At 35.6% G+C, this 14945-nt stretch overlaps 3 protein-coding genes across 3 annotated transcripts; 1 reads left to right on the forward strand and 2 right to left on the reverse strand.

Annotated features, from left to right (window-relative positions):
- Positions 1-1438: 1438 nt before the first annotated feature.
- On the forward strand, positions 1439-3591 carry LOC143460598 (DNA replication complex GINS protein SLD5-like). Its single transcript, XM_076958182.1, has 5 exons — positions 1439-1559; positions 1796-1921; positions 2157-2329; positions 2577-2665; positions 2740-3591. Exons 1-5 carry the CDS (start codon positions 1467-1469, stop codon positions 2925-2927), a joined length of 669 nt encoding a protein of 222 aa, XP_076814297.1. The 5' UTR covers positions 1439-1466; the 3' UTR covers positions 2928-3591.
- On the reverse strand, positions 3045-4862 carry LOC143460597 (transmembrane protein 205-like). The gene is made up of 4 exons (XM_076958181.1): positions 4655-4862; positions 4168-4352; positions 3593-3759; positions 3045-3479 (listed from the first exon to the last, which is right to left on the reverse strand). Exons 1-4 carry the CDS (start codon positions 4687-4689, stop codon positions 3195-3197), a joined length of 672 nt encoding a protein of 223 aa, XP_076814296.1. The 5' UTR covers positions 4690-4862; the 3' UTR covers positions 3045-3194.
- Positions 4863-6774: 1912 nt separating this feature from the next.
- On the reverse strand, positions 6775-11642 carry LOC143460996 (golgin subfamily A member 7-like). The gene is made up of 4 exons (XM_076958719.1): positions 11444-11642; positions 9969-10121; positions 9630-9731; positions 6775-7389 (listed from the first exon to the last, which is right to left on the reverse strand). Exons 1-4 carry the CDS (start codon positions 11555-11557, stop codon positions 7348-7350), a joined length of 411 nt encoding a protein of 136 aa, XP_076814834.1. The 5' UTR covers positions 11558-11642; the 3' UTR covers positions 6775-7347.
- Between the last annotated feature and the right edge of the window lie 3303 nt (positions 11643-14945).

A 14945-nucleotide genomic window follows, 5' to 3' on the forward strand; every position in this document is an offset into this window, starting at 1 on the left:
ACTTTCCAGCATTCTAACATGTCAATTTGCCACACAGCTGCAACCTTTCCCATAAGCAGTTCATACTCGAAGCACTTCCTTTACCAAAAGTGCTGAGCTTACTCATATCACCAAACAAAGCGTTTCCACAGCCCGTCCAACGCAACTAACTGCTGTGCTAGTCAAACCTAACCGTTAAGTACAGCAATAACTGCCAAACACGACAATACGCAAATAGCAAGTTTGTAAACAGTGGTGACACGCAATGGTTTTCTCTTGCTCGGTGAAGCAAAACCTTTTTTCTCTCGTTTGTCCTGCGCGAACTTTGGGAATTGACATTTGACAAGCAAGAAGCAATAGGGAAAATGTTATGACCGGGAGGTTCTTTTAATTTTGCAAATGCAAAGATCAGCAAAGTTTACGTATTAGGATAGGCTAGGCTAACTAGGCTAGGCTTTGGTTTCCTGTCTTATCAATAACCAAAATACTGCAGTTCTGTACATGTTGAAATTCCAATTTTACCAAAGCCAGTGGACACGGCATTGCAACCACCCCGGATCAGAGGCGTTTCTCGGGTTTTCAGTGTCCGGGAATAAAGGCGTTATTTGCTCCACCACTTGTCAAAATAAATAAGGAAAACAAACACCGAATGAGCAAACTACAACGGAATGTGTTTGTAGAGCTGCAGTTCACGCATAAAAGAGCGTTTTGTGTTTTAACTGTATTACTAATTCAAAATTTATAATAACCAAAGCAAATTGGTTGCAACAAAGAATTAAAGCTTTACTGCACGTCGTTAAACAAGAATTTTTGTTCATGCGCAAGCGATTGTCAATTTTTTGTCAAAAACTGCCATACTGAGTTTTTTGTGATATGCATTAATATATGTTTCAGTATGTGTTATGCGTAAAGCTGTAGAAAATGTTTTTTATGCTGTAATATAAAATACTAAAAACTGTTAACAGAAAAAAATGTCGGAAAAATGCTAGATCAATGCAAACTTTTCAATGTATTTCTGATCTAAATAAAAAGATAAAAGGTGATTTTGTGATATATAGACTGCTAGCTATGAATTTTAAAGTTAAGTTTCAATGTATGGATAATTTCTTAAGAATGCTGGCAGCTCCTGCCTTATATAGATGTATTCCTCATATCCTGTTAACCAAAACATCTAAAAATTTTGTATAAATAAATAAATTTTTTGAATACGCACAAAACATATAAATAGCCCATCAAATTTTGTGCACCTTGTTATAATCACGTAGCCTATACAGGAATGCTGTACCGCCTTATTTTGAGACAAACTCAAAACTATTATGCGATACAAACTGTATCAAAATGGAATTTATTCCAAATGGCACTGTGATGTTATAGTTTGTAAAGTGAATAGTGTTTACATCTTTGGAAAAGTTGTATGTTAAACTAAATAACTTAACTTACTCTCTGGAATTCCAGGCACAGGGTATTATTATAGTTACTGCTTAAAGATGGATGATTTGCTAAATGTCAGTGGAGTTTCCAATGATGATAGTGACGAAGAACATCTTACGGCTGCACAAGTTTTGGAAAAACTTGAACAGGTTCACTTTGCTAGCAATGAATTTTATGAGAGCGGCCCTCTCTCTTCTTAGCTGGCAACATCCAAAATAACCTTATCCCAACTACATTGATATTTCTAACCATTAACTTTGCATTGAGTTTAGATTGTTTTGGATAGTTCTTGGATTAGTATCATAATATCTTATGACAGATTTTTGTTCATGGAAGTTAGACCCAATGTTGATAACCAACCGTGTTTACTGTTGCATTCATTTAGGCCTGGATGAATGAACGCTTGTCTCCTAATTTGATGGAATGCAAGTCACAGATTGTCGAGATAATGCTGGAACAGATAGAAGAAATGGAAGCCAACATACAGCGAGCACAGAAGGGAGATTTAAAAGTAAAAATCTTCACCGTAAAAACGTTTTTCTACCATAACATCTTTGATTTGGCTTGGAAAAGAGATCCATTTTATGCTAAGGCTGTCAGAAAATCATCAAAAAGATGTATTTTGACAATATTGGCTGCTAACTTTTGCTGTATTTAGCAAAGGTCATCTCAATACGTTTGTTACAGAGTATTTAATGATCACTGAAAATACATTGAGCTCTTGTAAATAACAATACCACCTGCAGATAAGTTTGCATCGTTTGGAGTTGGATCGCATCCGGTACGTTGTCAGCAGTTACCTGAGATGTCGATTGGAAAAAATTGAAAAATTTGCGCCAATTTTGCTGGAGAGAGAAAAATCAAAAAGTGATGATGAACCATCCAAATTGTCTCCGGAGGAATTTGCTTTTGCAAAAGAGTAAGATCAATTTTGTTGCACAAATTTTTGTCAGTTTGAATTTTGCCATAAAACACTCACTAAAAACATCCTGCATATATTGCAATGTCTGATTTGTTTTGTATTACTTGTAGTGATAAGTACAAAATCAGCACCAGTAGCATAATTCACGTTTCGGATCGTAATGTTAATCTAAGACCTCTTATTTTCCAATTCTATATCTATTTGAAGAATGAATGGTTTGATTTTATAAGTCTTTGTACTGCAGATTAGTGGGCAATGTAGATAACCACTTCAAATCTTCTGCCTTGAAGCATATGCCGAGGAACCTGCAAAATATTGCCCTTCATGAGATCAGTACGACATTTCCTTGTTTTTGTATTTCGTGTCATTCAACTGAGCACTTGGTGATTATTTATTTTCTAAATTAGCTTCTCGTCCAAACCTGGACCACTACGTCTTTCTTCGAGTCCACCAGAGGGAGGAAGGAGTCATTGTTGATCCCGAGACTGATGATCACGCTGAAGACCGGGTCGATTTGGAAGTAGGAGCCCAGCATCTCATGCGTTACCAGCCGATTGAACAACTTGTGGAGAATGGAGCTGTTTCATTGATTTGACCAATCAACGTGCATATTGTGGGATAGAACAAGCCAACTAAAGTATGCCAGTTTCAACCGGAACCGGCTTGCTATGTTGTTCTGAACACAGTACTACATTGAAGCCCACCATTGTGCTACAGTAAAGAGTTTTATTTCTTCGCATAACAAAAGCACTAATTACTGAATGAATCAATGGAGAGCCACACAATTGAAGTCAAAGGAATATTTTGCTCCACTCACACTACACATGATACAACAAGACTCAACAATCTTTAATTACACTTGCTAAATAGAACTAGTGACAAGAAACAACTCGGTTGCGATGAAGTACATGACATACATGCTTCCAGAGAAAGCAAACAGGTTGAGCAAGCTGCTGATTCCATGATATTTTCCAAACTGCTTTGACAGACTCCTGTACTCTGCATTATCCTTCAGCTTTGGATCAGGAGGGACCACCCCTTCCTCTTTTTCAATGGCCAGTTTCTTGAATCCTAATTTGGACGTGGCAGGTCCGATCCACACGGAATTCAGAAAACCGCAAAGAATTCCAGAAAAAATTGACACCGCCTATACACAAATGTTTATACTTATTTCTTTTTTGTGTTTATCACTCGTCGTTTATTATATCAGTGGAATTGATATTTTTAGGAGAAAATAAATAGAAATCTGTTCCGACAAACCACTGTGAGCTCATGGCGAGAAAGCTTTTGAAGGTTTTGCTTCGAGGCCATAAATATAGCAAACTGCACCCCTGATAAGATTCCCATCACGGCGAAGTAGATTGGGAATAATTTGCTTTGTATAAACGCAAAGGTTGGTCTATCAAGGTTCTTATACATCACAAGACCTGCAAAATAATTAAGCCTTTGTTTATATCCTGGTTCAAAAAAGAAGTTGTGTCGCAGTTAATTAACCACACAGCAATGTATCCATGGACAATTCGGACGTATTTTATTGCATAATAACTTCGAAATATTATCTTGTAAAGCTGGGTATGGTTTGAGTATGCAAGTAAATTTTAAATGGGTACCACAAAATATTGTCATTTAGATCCCTGCTGTTTGCAAATTATTACAAATGGACAATGTTCTCTGCTATTATACTTGATCAATGATTACTTTCTAAGACAGCTGTTTTTGTGTCACTGTTATGTTGTCACACATGGGCATGTATGTCGTTAAGTAACAGTAGTAGTATGCTTCCTATTATAACATTACACTGATCTATGCATAGCCACTACTTGCTATCATGGTACCTGCAATAAATGAGACCCAGCTCATCATGCCCATGTTGAATCCCCACGCAAAAATAAATGACATCGTGCTGATAAGACACGAACCAAACATCGACTTGTTGACATCGCTACTCTCGGCTTTGGTGAAGCTGTATGCTACAGAGAGTGCTATAACTGCACCAAGCACATGCCACACTTTGTTGAACCTTGAAAACATAAATATATATTCTTGTAGTACGTTAGAGAAGGTAATAGGCAAAATATGGTCCTGATTATCCGTATAATTATACTTTATACTTTTGGTTTGTGATGCAATTGACTGTTTGTAAGTTAACTTAAATTCTGCCTCATTTCCAATTTGTGGAAATTATTGTCGACGACTACTAATATGTTTGCGACCACCTGCGTTAGCTCAATTTTTTCGTTCCCCACATTGAAGACGAAAAAATAAAAGGAATGAATTGATTTATAAAAAATTAGTTGTATTACATGTCGTATATACAATTACCTGCGGTATAAACTGTTTTCTTCTACAAATACCATTTTGTGTTATATTTGAAAAACTGGTACCGGTAAGCTATCTCCAGATTCCTTGACCTTCTGTAGTGTAAATAAAATCCAGCAAAAGAATGGGAAATTTTTGTTTTCCCGACCTACTTGTCTGTCAGTTGTTATGGCAGCTAGGCTATAAAACAAAGGCAGCATGTCATGCTAACAATTAAAGTCTCAAGCCATCAGGTTCGTCTGATAACTGTAGCATGTAGATTAAGTCTAGATTTCAAAATGATGTAGGTCTGTACCACTGGACTTGTATTTGAAACACAGAGTTGTGTTGATAATAATTAATTAATTATTCGCAGAGAACAAAAGAATTTGAGTTACGTAACGATTCAACCTTGAGCCTAGCAGAGGGCATTCAGATATTGTAAACAACTTGCAGTCAGCTAGGCTAATATGGACAACAAGCAGATAATAATGCTTCACTTTTCAGTCCTTATCAGCACAACTTCATACCCTAAATACGATCGGACTTTTCAGACTGTATAGACAAGACTAGCTTGTTAAAACCGATTATTTTTCTACTTAACTTTTCAGTTGCATTAAACACCACAACCACATTACTGGAGCACCTAGATGGAATTACACAGCAACTTATGGTTGTGGTACGTGCTTAATACTGTAGTAAGGTATAAAAAATGAACGACTACGTGACTGTCTGCATGCCATTAATGAGAGAGTATAGCGCTTTGTATTAGTCATTAATCATTAAAAATAAACAACATCTCTGGTCACGCATCATCGATCAGCTTATTTCAGTTTGATTTTCTGAAGAAAAAGGGCTAATTTAGAATTTTACTCATCAATATGGTAAATAATTCAGCTTAAAATGTAACTTTTTCTTGTTGAACACAAATGAAATAAGCTGACGTACTGATAAACTGAGCTGGTCAAATCTGACATTCGCTTGCTTCATTTGTTACTTTCGCTATAGGGGATTTTTTATTCTTGCATTGGTTACTTGTAATGCTAACTCATCTACTGAACATAACCGCATGACAACAAGTTATAGTGATGACGTTTTATTGTTACAGTAGAATTCGCATATATCGATATTGATGCCGGCGAAATTCCTATCTTTTACATACATTTAAGTTCGCCTATGACCTATGTCGACACCTTTTTTGATCCCCCAGAGCATTTTGTTCCTGAAGTGAGAGTTGTAACTCTTCTTTTCACTCCGAGACGTATTGCCACTTTTGTATGACGGTTTAGGTTGCATAGCCGTATTTGACGTAATTATGATGTCACTGTGACTTATTACGACTTAAGCAGTGTTCACAAATTGACGTGTTAGAATAGTTAGATAGTTGTCGTTGGTTTGGCTATCGTCGCTACCTTAGAAGTAGCGACGAAAACCAAGAAATCTTACAATCGCTAACAAAAATTTAGCAACATGTGTTGAAGAAAGCTGTCACAAAAACAAGACGGAAAAAACTACTATTTTTTAGCAAGGAAGTGAATACTGCACTGTACTTTAGTGTTGTAACGCCAAATTGCTCCGCATCGGTACCATCTACGTGCGTATTATGTGGAAATGCAACTGCCGTTATTTTTCACGATCTTGTTTGTGTTGTTCTTTGCCGTAGTGTACGCGAAAACATAAGATTAAGCGGCAGTGCAAAGTTTAGTACACATTTAACCTTTACATTGAACGAAACCCGAATTTAGTAACAATTTGTATTGATTCGACACCTTTTCTTCATTCCCTTGAGGTGTCGGTATAAGCAAATTTTACTGTATTCGGCAACAGACTCAATTTCAGAATTTGTGATTGCTATTAGTAGAGTTGTAGCTGTGCTAACATTTAATCGTTATAGCACTACTGTATAGTTAACACCTTACATGTTTTAAGTTTCCACGCTTTTCGCCCTTTTGATTGTTTATGGGCATATTTCTTGCTATAATAATATCAGCACTGTTCGATCCATTCCTCAGCCAAGGGCGAAAAATAAACGATATACGAAAATTATTTGTGTGCTATCATTAGTGGACAACTAGCTACTACATTTTCCTACTTACCTGTTCCTTATGTCACCTTGTCATGCTATCTTTAAATGTAGTTGAATAAAAAACAAGCATGTTGGAGATTTTCGAATGCACAGAAGTATTTTATCACGAGATGATTAAAACATTCACATACTGTAATATCAACATGAAAAAGGTCAATGAACAAATCTAGTTTCTACTATAAAAAAAAGCATCAACATCTTAATATTTGGTATATCCAAATATTATAGATATCTTATTAAACAATTTTCAAAAAATAATTGTGAAGAACGGTTTTTCTACAGAGTTCCTTTACTGAATTTTTTCCAACCTATTGTAATGAGAAAACAATAACAATATAATTAACGCATCAGCAATCCGTTACATAGCTGACACAGCTAAATCACATGTTATCATCAAGAAAACAAATTTGTTATAACCTTCAGATGCTTTAACCCAACGTGAGTTTTAACTGCAGTGATGAAATATTGCAAATTATTAAACAAAAAACAACAATCTGGCCTTAAAACAAAAGCTGACCAAATGAATGAGATCACTCAGACGATGAAAGTAATAATAAAAAGAGTGCAACGTAAAACGATAAAAGACAAGTGCGAAATATACATCTCTACTAAAAGATTGAGCAAAGTCAATTTAAGAAACGTTCTCTCCGGTTTCATAAATTATGAACTCGATCTGTAAAAACAAGGGATATTGGTTTAAATTAATAAGAGGGACAATTCCAAAACAAGGATGTCCTTAAATCATCGGTCACCAAACTCCGGCCCGCAAGATTAATTTGTCCCGCCCGCCTCATTGAATCACAAATGAGCTCATTGTGTGGTGAACAAACTGGGAATTTGGGCCCCAATCGTCAATTTTCATAATTATTTGGCTCTTTTTGAAAAAAAAAAATTGGTGACGTCTGCCTTAAATCAAGGAACGGTTATCAGGAAGTATCATAGAAACATAATATGTAGTGGTTAAAGCACACACTGCTGAAAATGGCAAAATTGCTGCTAATTATGACAGTAGTGGTGACGATAAAGATGTTCCAATGCGAAGTCAACATGTGTCACGGCTTGCTTTCGAGTCAATCATTATGATAGTAACAGAAGAGTGGCTTTAAGGTGAGTAATGACTCTGCAGGTGGGCAAGTAGTTGCAGTTGATGTTTATTCTCAGCATAAAAATGCCACAGTACAACGATTATATGTATGTATTAGGTGCACATGCATTTGTGCTTTTTACTGCAGTTACCAGAACAACAGCCAAGACTGGCCTTAGCAAGTTTAAGCTTAGCATATGCCTTATCTGTATAAATACTAGGATGTTTCATTTTTTCACCATTTTGGAATTTAAAAAAGCTTGGGGTTTGCCTAGGCGGTATTTTGTGCACAATGAAAGAATCTAAATTTTTTTTTTATTTATGACGTCATTTTGAGGTTGCACCCCCTTGTTGAAGTTTCAGTGGAGGTGCATTGTTTTAATTTGGCGATATCTTGGTAACCGATAGAGCTAGGGCCATTATCAAGGTGTCAAAAGATGCCGAATGGCTGGTTTCCTATAACCACTCAATACATTTTAATTGCATTTTCACTCTAGAAAAAAAGTTATTGAGAAAAACCTAAGTTTTGACATATTTTTTATGCAAATCACAATGTAGTTCCCAACATACAAAATATGTCAAAACTTAGGTTTTTCTTAACTTTTTTTCTAGAGCGAAAATGCAATTAAAATGTATTGAGTGGTTATAGGAAACCAGCCATTCTGCATCTTTTGACATCTTGATAATGGCCCTAGCTCAATCGGTTACCAAGATATCGCCAAATTAAAACAATGCACCTCCACTGAAACTTCAACAAGGGGGTGCAACCTCAAAATGACGTCATAAATAAAAAAAAAGTTTAGATTCTTTCATCGTGCCCAAAATACCGCCTAGGGAGACCCCAAGCTTTTTTAAATTCCAAAATGGTGAAAAAATGAAACATCCTAATAAATACACTGAACTAAAATCAGATTAAACTTAATTAACGCAAAAAATTCCTGTTACACACATATAGAGGCTTTAACCAGACCTATTTCATACCACACACGAAAAATAAATGAAAAGAGTCTACCAGAGGTGGTATTTATTAGGGACGGGCCAATACGAACCCAAACCCGAATATCGCCATTATAGAAGATTCGGGCGAACACGAATACCAACAATGGCGATCCCGAATACAATATTACTTATAAACTTATTGACTTTCGTAAAAAATTATGATCTAGTTTCCCGACAATGCTAAACTAGAGTCAGCGGTATTTACAATGAAGGTCGTTTTCCTAACGATTTTGCTTTTTCGATCGTTTTGTAAACACTATTTTTCGAAAGAAAGCGATTTGTTTATCGATTACGACATTTTAGAAGCAAGACTTGACAACTTTTGGATGAAATTTTATTGTTTGGTTTTAATACGAATAGATTCGAGATTCGTTCGCGTCGACTTTCATGATATTCGGGTTCGAACGAAACCGAATAATCTTTCTTGCGGCACATCTCTAGTATTTATGCTACGACACAAGCCAAAAGCTGAGTGGAATAGGCTCTTGCGGCTGTATTTCAAGTATTTTGTGCTTAATATATATATAATTGGTTTAAAAAGTCACAAGGTAATGGTTGTAAATTTTAGTTTGGCAGAGAAAAATACTGCTTCTGCTTCAATACAGGTTTCTAGTTTAGTAAACTAATTGTAAGTGGAAAGGTTTTAACGTTAACATTTGTTGCGAAAACAGCAACGGCTATAGCCCGTAAGTATTACTTTGACTGGTTGCTTACAATGAATTATGGTTATAACCACTAGTTGTTAGGAGATGTTTGGGTTGGTGTAAATTGGAAGAATATTCTTACAATGATGTCAGTAAAAATCATAGACATATTATAAATTTACTTACCGAGCGTAGACCATTCTCAAATGGGTCCTTCATCACCACGCGGTGGGGCCAGAATTGCTCTTTATTTTGCTTATCGATGTATTTTGAAATCTTTTTTAAAACCTGTTACGAACAACAACTTATTATAACCAAGTGCCACACCATTTTTGGCTCATTGTGCTGACTATCAAACAAAAGTTTTGATTTCTATTCTAAATATAAAATTATTTTATGCTTTATATTTATATTCTCAAACTGCAAGTACATTCAAAACAAAGCACAAATATCAGGGTCTTATAAATAGGAAAAATCTTCATCTGGCCATCAAGTCTGAGGTTCCCACCACAGAAATCATATTACCTTCTTATAATGTGTGTCGACGCACAGCAGCAGTGTGTAGCCGGTGAGGCAAGCCAGGCATCCCTCGCAGTAGGAGGAGGCACTCACCTCCTCCGCTTCTTGGTACATCTGGTTCAATTTGACAATCGTCATCTCAAAGACATCACGATCAATCTGAAAATTTCAACACATCCACAGATTTATTATATAAATCAGCGAGGGTTTGCAACTATTTCTTTGCAATGGGCCACAACGTACAACTATGATGTTGCTAAAGGTCAGACAACAGTTAAGAGTATTCAAAAAAATGGTGGCCTACTTGAGTATTGACTTGAGTACTAGTCTGGCTACATAAGTAAGTATGTTGCACACCTCTGATTTATACGAACACATATTTTGACTGTCTGACAAGCATGCATTTGACAAACTAAGTTTTTAACAAGAAACTGAATACAAACCTTACACAAACCTTTACAATATACAATTTTACCATTTATATAAAGTTAAATATGTATAATATCATATCAATAGATAAATATGAAACAACAAGCGGATAGCTATGGATTCAATTTCTATCGAGCAAGGAAAGTTTTGGTTTCAATTAAATTCAGCAAGAATTCCATACATTTTTTGTTATATTGCCAAAATGCCGTTTATTAAGTGCACTGTGCCAAAACAAGCATCATTAATACTTTGCTCAAGAGTATTAGTAGCCCCATGTAGTGGATTGTGTGGCAGGCACACATGAGGTTCATTAACACCAAATCTTTTTTATCTTCACGCTAATTTATAATATATAAGAAAAGCTGGGGTTGTTTGAACACCAATGTATATTAAATAAACAAAGAATTGAGCTTTCATTGTATGCAATCACACCATAGTTTGCATCTTTGCACGCATGATTTTTCTTGGAAAACTACCAAACTTTCCAGTCTGGTTGAATCCAAATCCTTTGCTCATTTATCATAAATGAAACAACCAGATTTTTTTTGTTTATTATAAAACAACGTAAAGACAAACACGCTGATCAATCCCGTGCGTGCAGGTGCTACACTTTCCACTATGGTTCTTAGACTAGTAGGCCATTGTAGGCTATACTAGCCTACTTGCCCAATTAATGACTTGGTATTAGTACTGTCAGACTGTATTTGTATAACCTAGCCTAGTACCGGTTAACCCCACTGGAAAGTACGGCAGTTTTCGACGAAAACTCGTGCGTGCAAAGATACAAGCTTTGGTCTTGTTGCAGGAAAAAATAAAAAGGCTGAAATTGAAAACAATGTTTCCCAACTAGGATTATTTTCGTGGTTTCAGCCTTTTAGTGATATCCGTGGTGGAGTGCACTGAAGGTTCAATTCTTTCATTTTTTGTTTATTTATTAAGAATTGGCTAACAAATAAGCAGTAATTCTTTGTTTATTGATCATAAATCAGCTTGAAGATAGACAGTAACCTAGTAGCCTATGCCCTACAGCCTACGCCAACTTTAAAACTTACTCGATTATCAAGTTCTACCGGAAACTTTGACTGGAACTTAACAACCATTCCATCAGAAAAATCTCTTTGCACAAAAATTCGCTTCTTTACCGGTAAATCTTCGGCAGTTTGCATTTTTATTCTTCACAAACTTCCAACTAACACAGAAATCAACTTCGTTTCTACCTTAAAATCATCTGATCTTGATTCTGCTTCAAAACTGTTTCGGGAGTAACTAAAAAGCGGAATCTCACTATTGTAATCCGCGGTGGGTTATCGCAAGGAAAAAATCAGAATGAAAAAACGAGACAACTTAACCTAAATATTTAGTAGCAGAATGAAGTTTTTGTACAAAAAGGTATGATTCCAAATAAAAGAATGAGGGATTAGAAAATGGCGATTCTGCGGTTATAACCATTACGCAACGATCAATCTGCTAATTATAGTGACACCACACGCTAGTTAGCACATTTTTGTGTTTAGTCTGTCTGAATAATTGTTGTAACTGAGTTTGACTTTGCTGAAAATTTTTCTCTGCAAAATACAATGGCCGAGAAAGGTACACAGTCATATTGGAATGCAGACCAAACGGAGTCGACCGACGCAAACTAACACATTTTATCAGAAACGCGGAAAATGCACTTGGTGCAATTCGCCCAAATTATAAACTGATTCTTTTTAACCTGAATATAAAATACGTTGCTAACCTATACTTTTGAAATTTAAAGACATGTAAAATTTAGCTGTTCAATCATTAATCTAATTAAAATAACTTCTCAAATCAAACAAAAACGAGTAATAACTTGTGATAAATATATCAATTAATGTAATATAAAATTGTGTACGACATAGAATTCTCGTCTATCGAATCAGCGAAGCATAACACTTTGTGACGTAATCGATTGCTTCTCTGTTACTGTGCGTGCATTACGAGTCATCCCTTTTCAGTCGTATGTTGAACGCTGCAACATGTCTTTGTGCTGTTGCTGTAACAATGTTCTATTTTGATTTGTTCGTTCAATGAAGCTTCAATATAATCAGATTATACAGTTGTCATTCCTGTGTCATTATTGCTGAAGTCTATCAAAGTTCACTTTGAGATATACACAAGTAAACAGACTTTGTAAGGAAGTGGGCAAACCTTACAGGTTAAGGTACCATAAACCACTTTTCATTACAAACTAATAACCAAACAATTAAATCTAATCAAACAGTCAGTCTCGGAAGAGATAATTGCAATGCATTGAATTTTTCGTTTTTTGCCATTGACTGTGCGGAACGTAACTTATTATGCTAACCTTGTTGTATAATGATCAAACAAAAAGTATGCTCACAGACAATTATTAATTATCCAACGGAAAAAAGGAACATAAAAGGAAAAGAGATAATCATAATCATAGAAACGAACACCAAAGAAATAGCTTGACGGCATGATATAGAACAAAGAGGTCCAGCAAACCAAAGAATATATAAACCTTTTAAACTCTTTGAGCAAACTAACTGTAAAGCCTACATATCCAAGTGTCGTCATTTTCTGTGGTCCTATCGTAGCATAGGCCTATAGCTGGTATGCTCCATTTGATTTGTTTTAGCACACCCTCAAGAGCTAAGGTGTTATATATCTAATTGCTTTGTAGTCAGCTTGTAGTTGGCTATACACAACTCACAGTAACAGATTGACAAACCATTATATGCTCTAAGTTTGAGAACATGAAAGAATATGTAATGAAAAGTGGTATATGGTACCTTAACCTGTAAGGTTTGCCCACTTCCTTACAAAGTCTGTTTACTTGTGTATATCTCAAAGTGAACTTTGATAGACTTCAGCAATAATGACACAGGAATGACTATTGTGTAATCTGATTATATTTGAAGCTTCTATGAACGAATACATCAAGATAGAACATTGTGACAGCTACATAATAAAGTCGACCACTTTCTAGGGTTAACTTAGTAGACTGTTAAGTGACGACTGATAATTCGTAATGCACGCACAGTAACAGAGAAGCAATCGATTACGTCACAAAGTGTTATGCTTCGCTGATTCGATAGACGAGAATTCTATGTCGTACACAATTTTATATTTCATTAATTGATATATTTATCACAAATACAATGTTGTTATGAAATTCACTCTCTCAAAATGGAGCCAAACTAAGCAATATTTCGCCAATTAGTGGCGATCTAGTGTTTTGCGTCATCATTATACCAACTTGACAAATATTTCACTTCAAGTACCAAACTAGGTAATTGATAATAATTAATTAATTGGCAACGTTATTATTGAGGATGTTGAACTATGTTAAACGATTTCTGACTTTGTTTTTACTGTAGTAATGTTTACGTTTAGTTATGCACTCATGCGTATAAACATATTAGCTCAGTTACACTTGTATCAGGCTTTTTGTAACCACCACAATTATATAAAACAAACTAAGAGTCAAGTGAAAAATGCAAGACATCTTTTTTGCAACAATTCTTCTTTATTTACGCCAGAACAATAATAATGAAGCTTATGAAGGGTTAATGATGCGTATTTGCATATAAGAATTGGCGACAAGATTCCTAGCTTGCAGAAAATTCAAAGCAATCCGAATTGTGTAAAACGGTTTCAAATTTACGCGCAAGACTTTTCTCATACGTTATCATTGCTGAACATCGCTTTATTAATAGTTCACCATCATTACGGTACGCTGTTGCTTGAGCTGGGCCTAGCCTATTAGTGTATGACAAATAATTTATTTTCCTTGTTGTATTACTTGTGTGAAGTATTACACAACAAATATATTCGCCATAAAGACCACGTACACTGGCGGCTATTGTTACAATATGAGCGAGGACGATTGATGGTTGATGATTCGTTTTACTTCTGCTTCGATGGTGTGAGTTCTCGTTCCTCAAACGGCGTGACTAATGCTGTTAGTTGCTTGAATTCTGCCTAAACATATTACTAAATGATAAAGTTCCCATTTTATTTAATATCAGACACAAAGGCTTTCACTTTCGGGCAAAGCTTACTGAATGTTACATTGCGCTTGGTAACAACTGAAAGGGAAAGTAAAAGGAAAGATTGTAAACATTACAGCAGTATATATATGGCACACCAGTTCAAGCGAGGTAATTTATCTGAACATCATTAAGGAGAATTTAAGTTTGGTCAACAACTAGGCTAAATTGCAAAATCCCAAAATAAAATTTTAGCATTTCCAAAACAACTCGTGACTCGTGACGTAACCGTCACAGGTGTACCGATAAATCAGTAACTGCCAATTTGTTAGAAAAAATTTTAGGTTAAAATTTGTCAAAATTTTTACATTTTAGGTCAAAATGTTTCGTTTTTAGGTCAAAAAATAATTGCCCTAGATATGAAGTTAGTCGCAGTCGTGGATCAGGAACAGCTGAAAAGCACGTGCACAGCGTAATATCCTTTGTTGCGCCATATGTGACGTGATACCTCAGTTTCCTTTTACGTAAAAGCAAACTTCCTACGACGGCGCAATTACACTTCTGGATATATTATGTC

This window comes from Clavelina lepadiformis, chromosome 5, assembly GCF_947623445.1.
Source record: "Clavelina lepadiformis chromosome 5, kaClaLepa1.1, whole genome shotgun sequence".
Taxonomy (NCBI): domain Eukaryota; kingdom Metazoa; phylum Chordata; class Ascidiacea; order Aplousobranchia; family Clavelinidae; genus Clavelina; species Clavelina lepadiformis.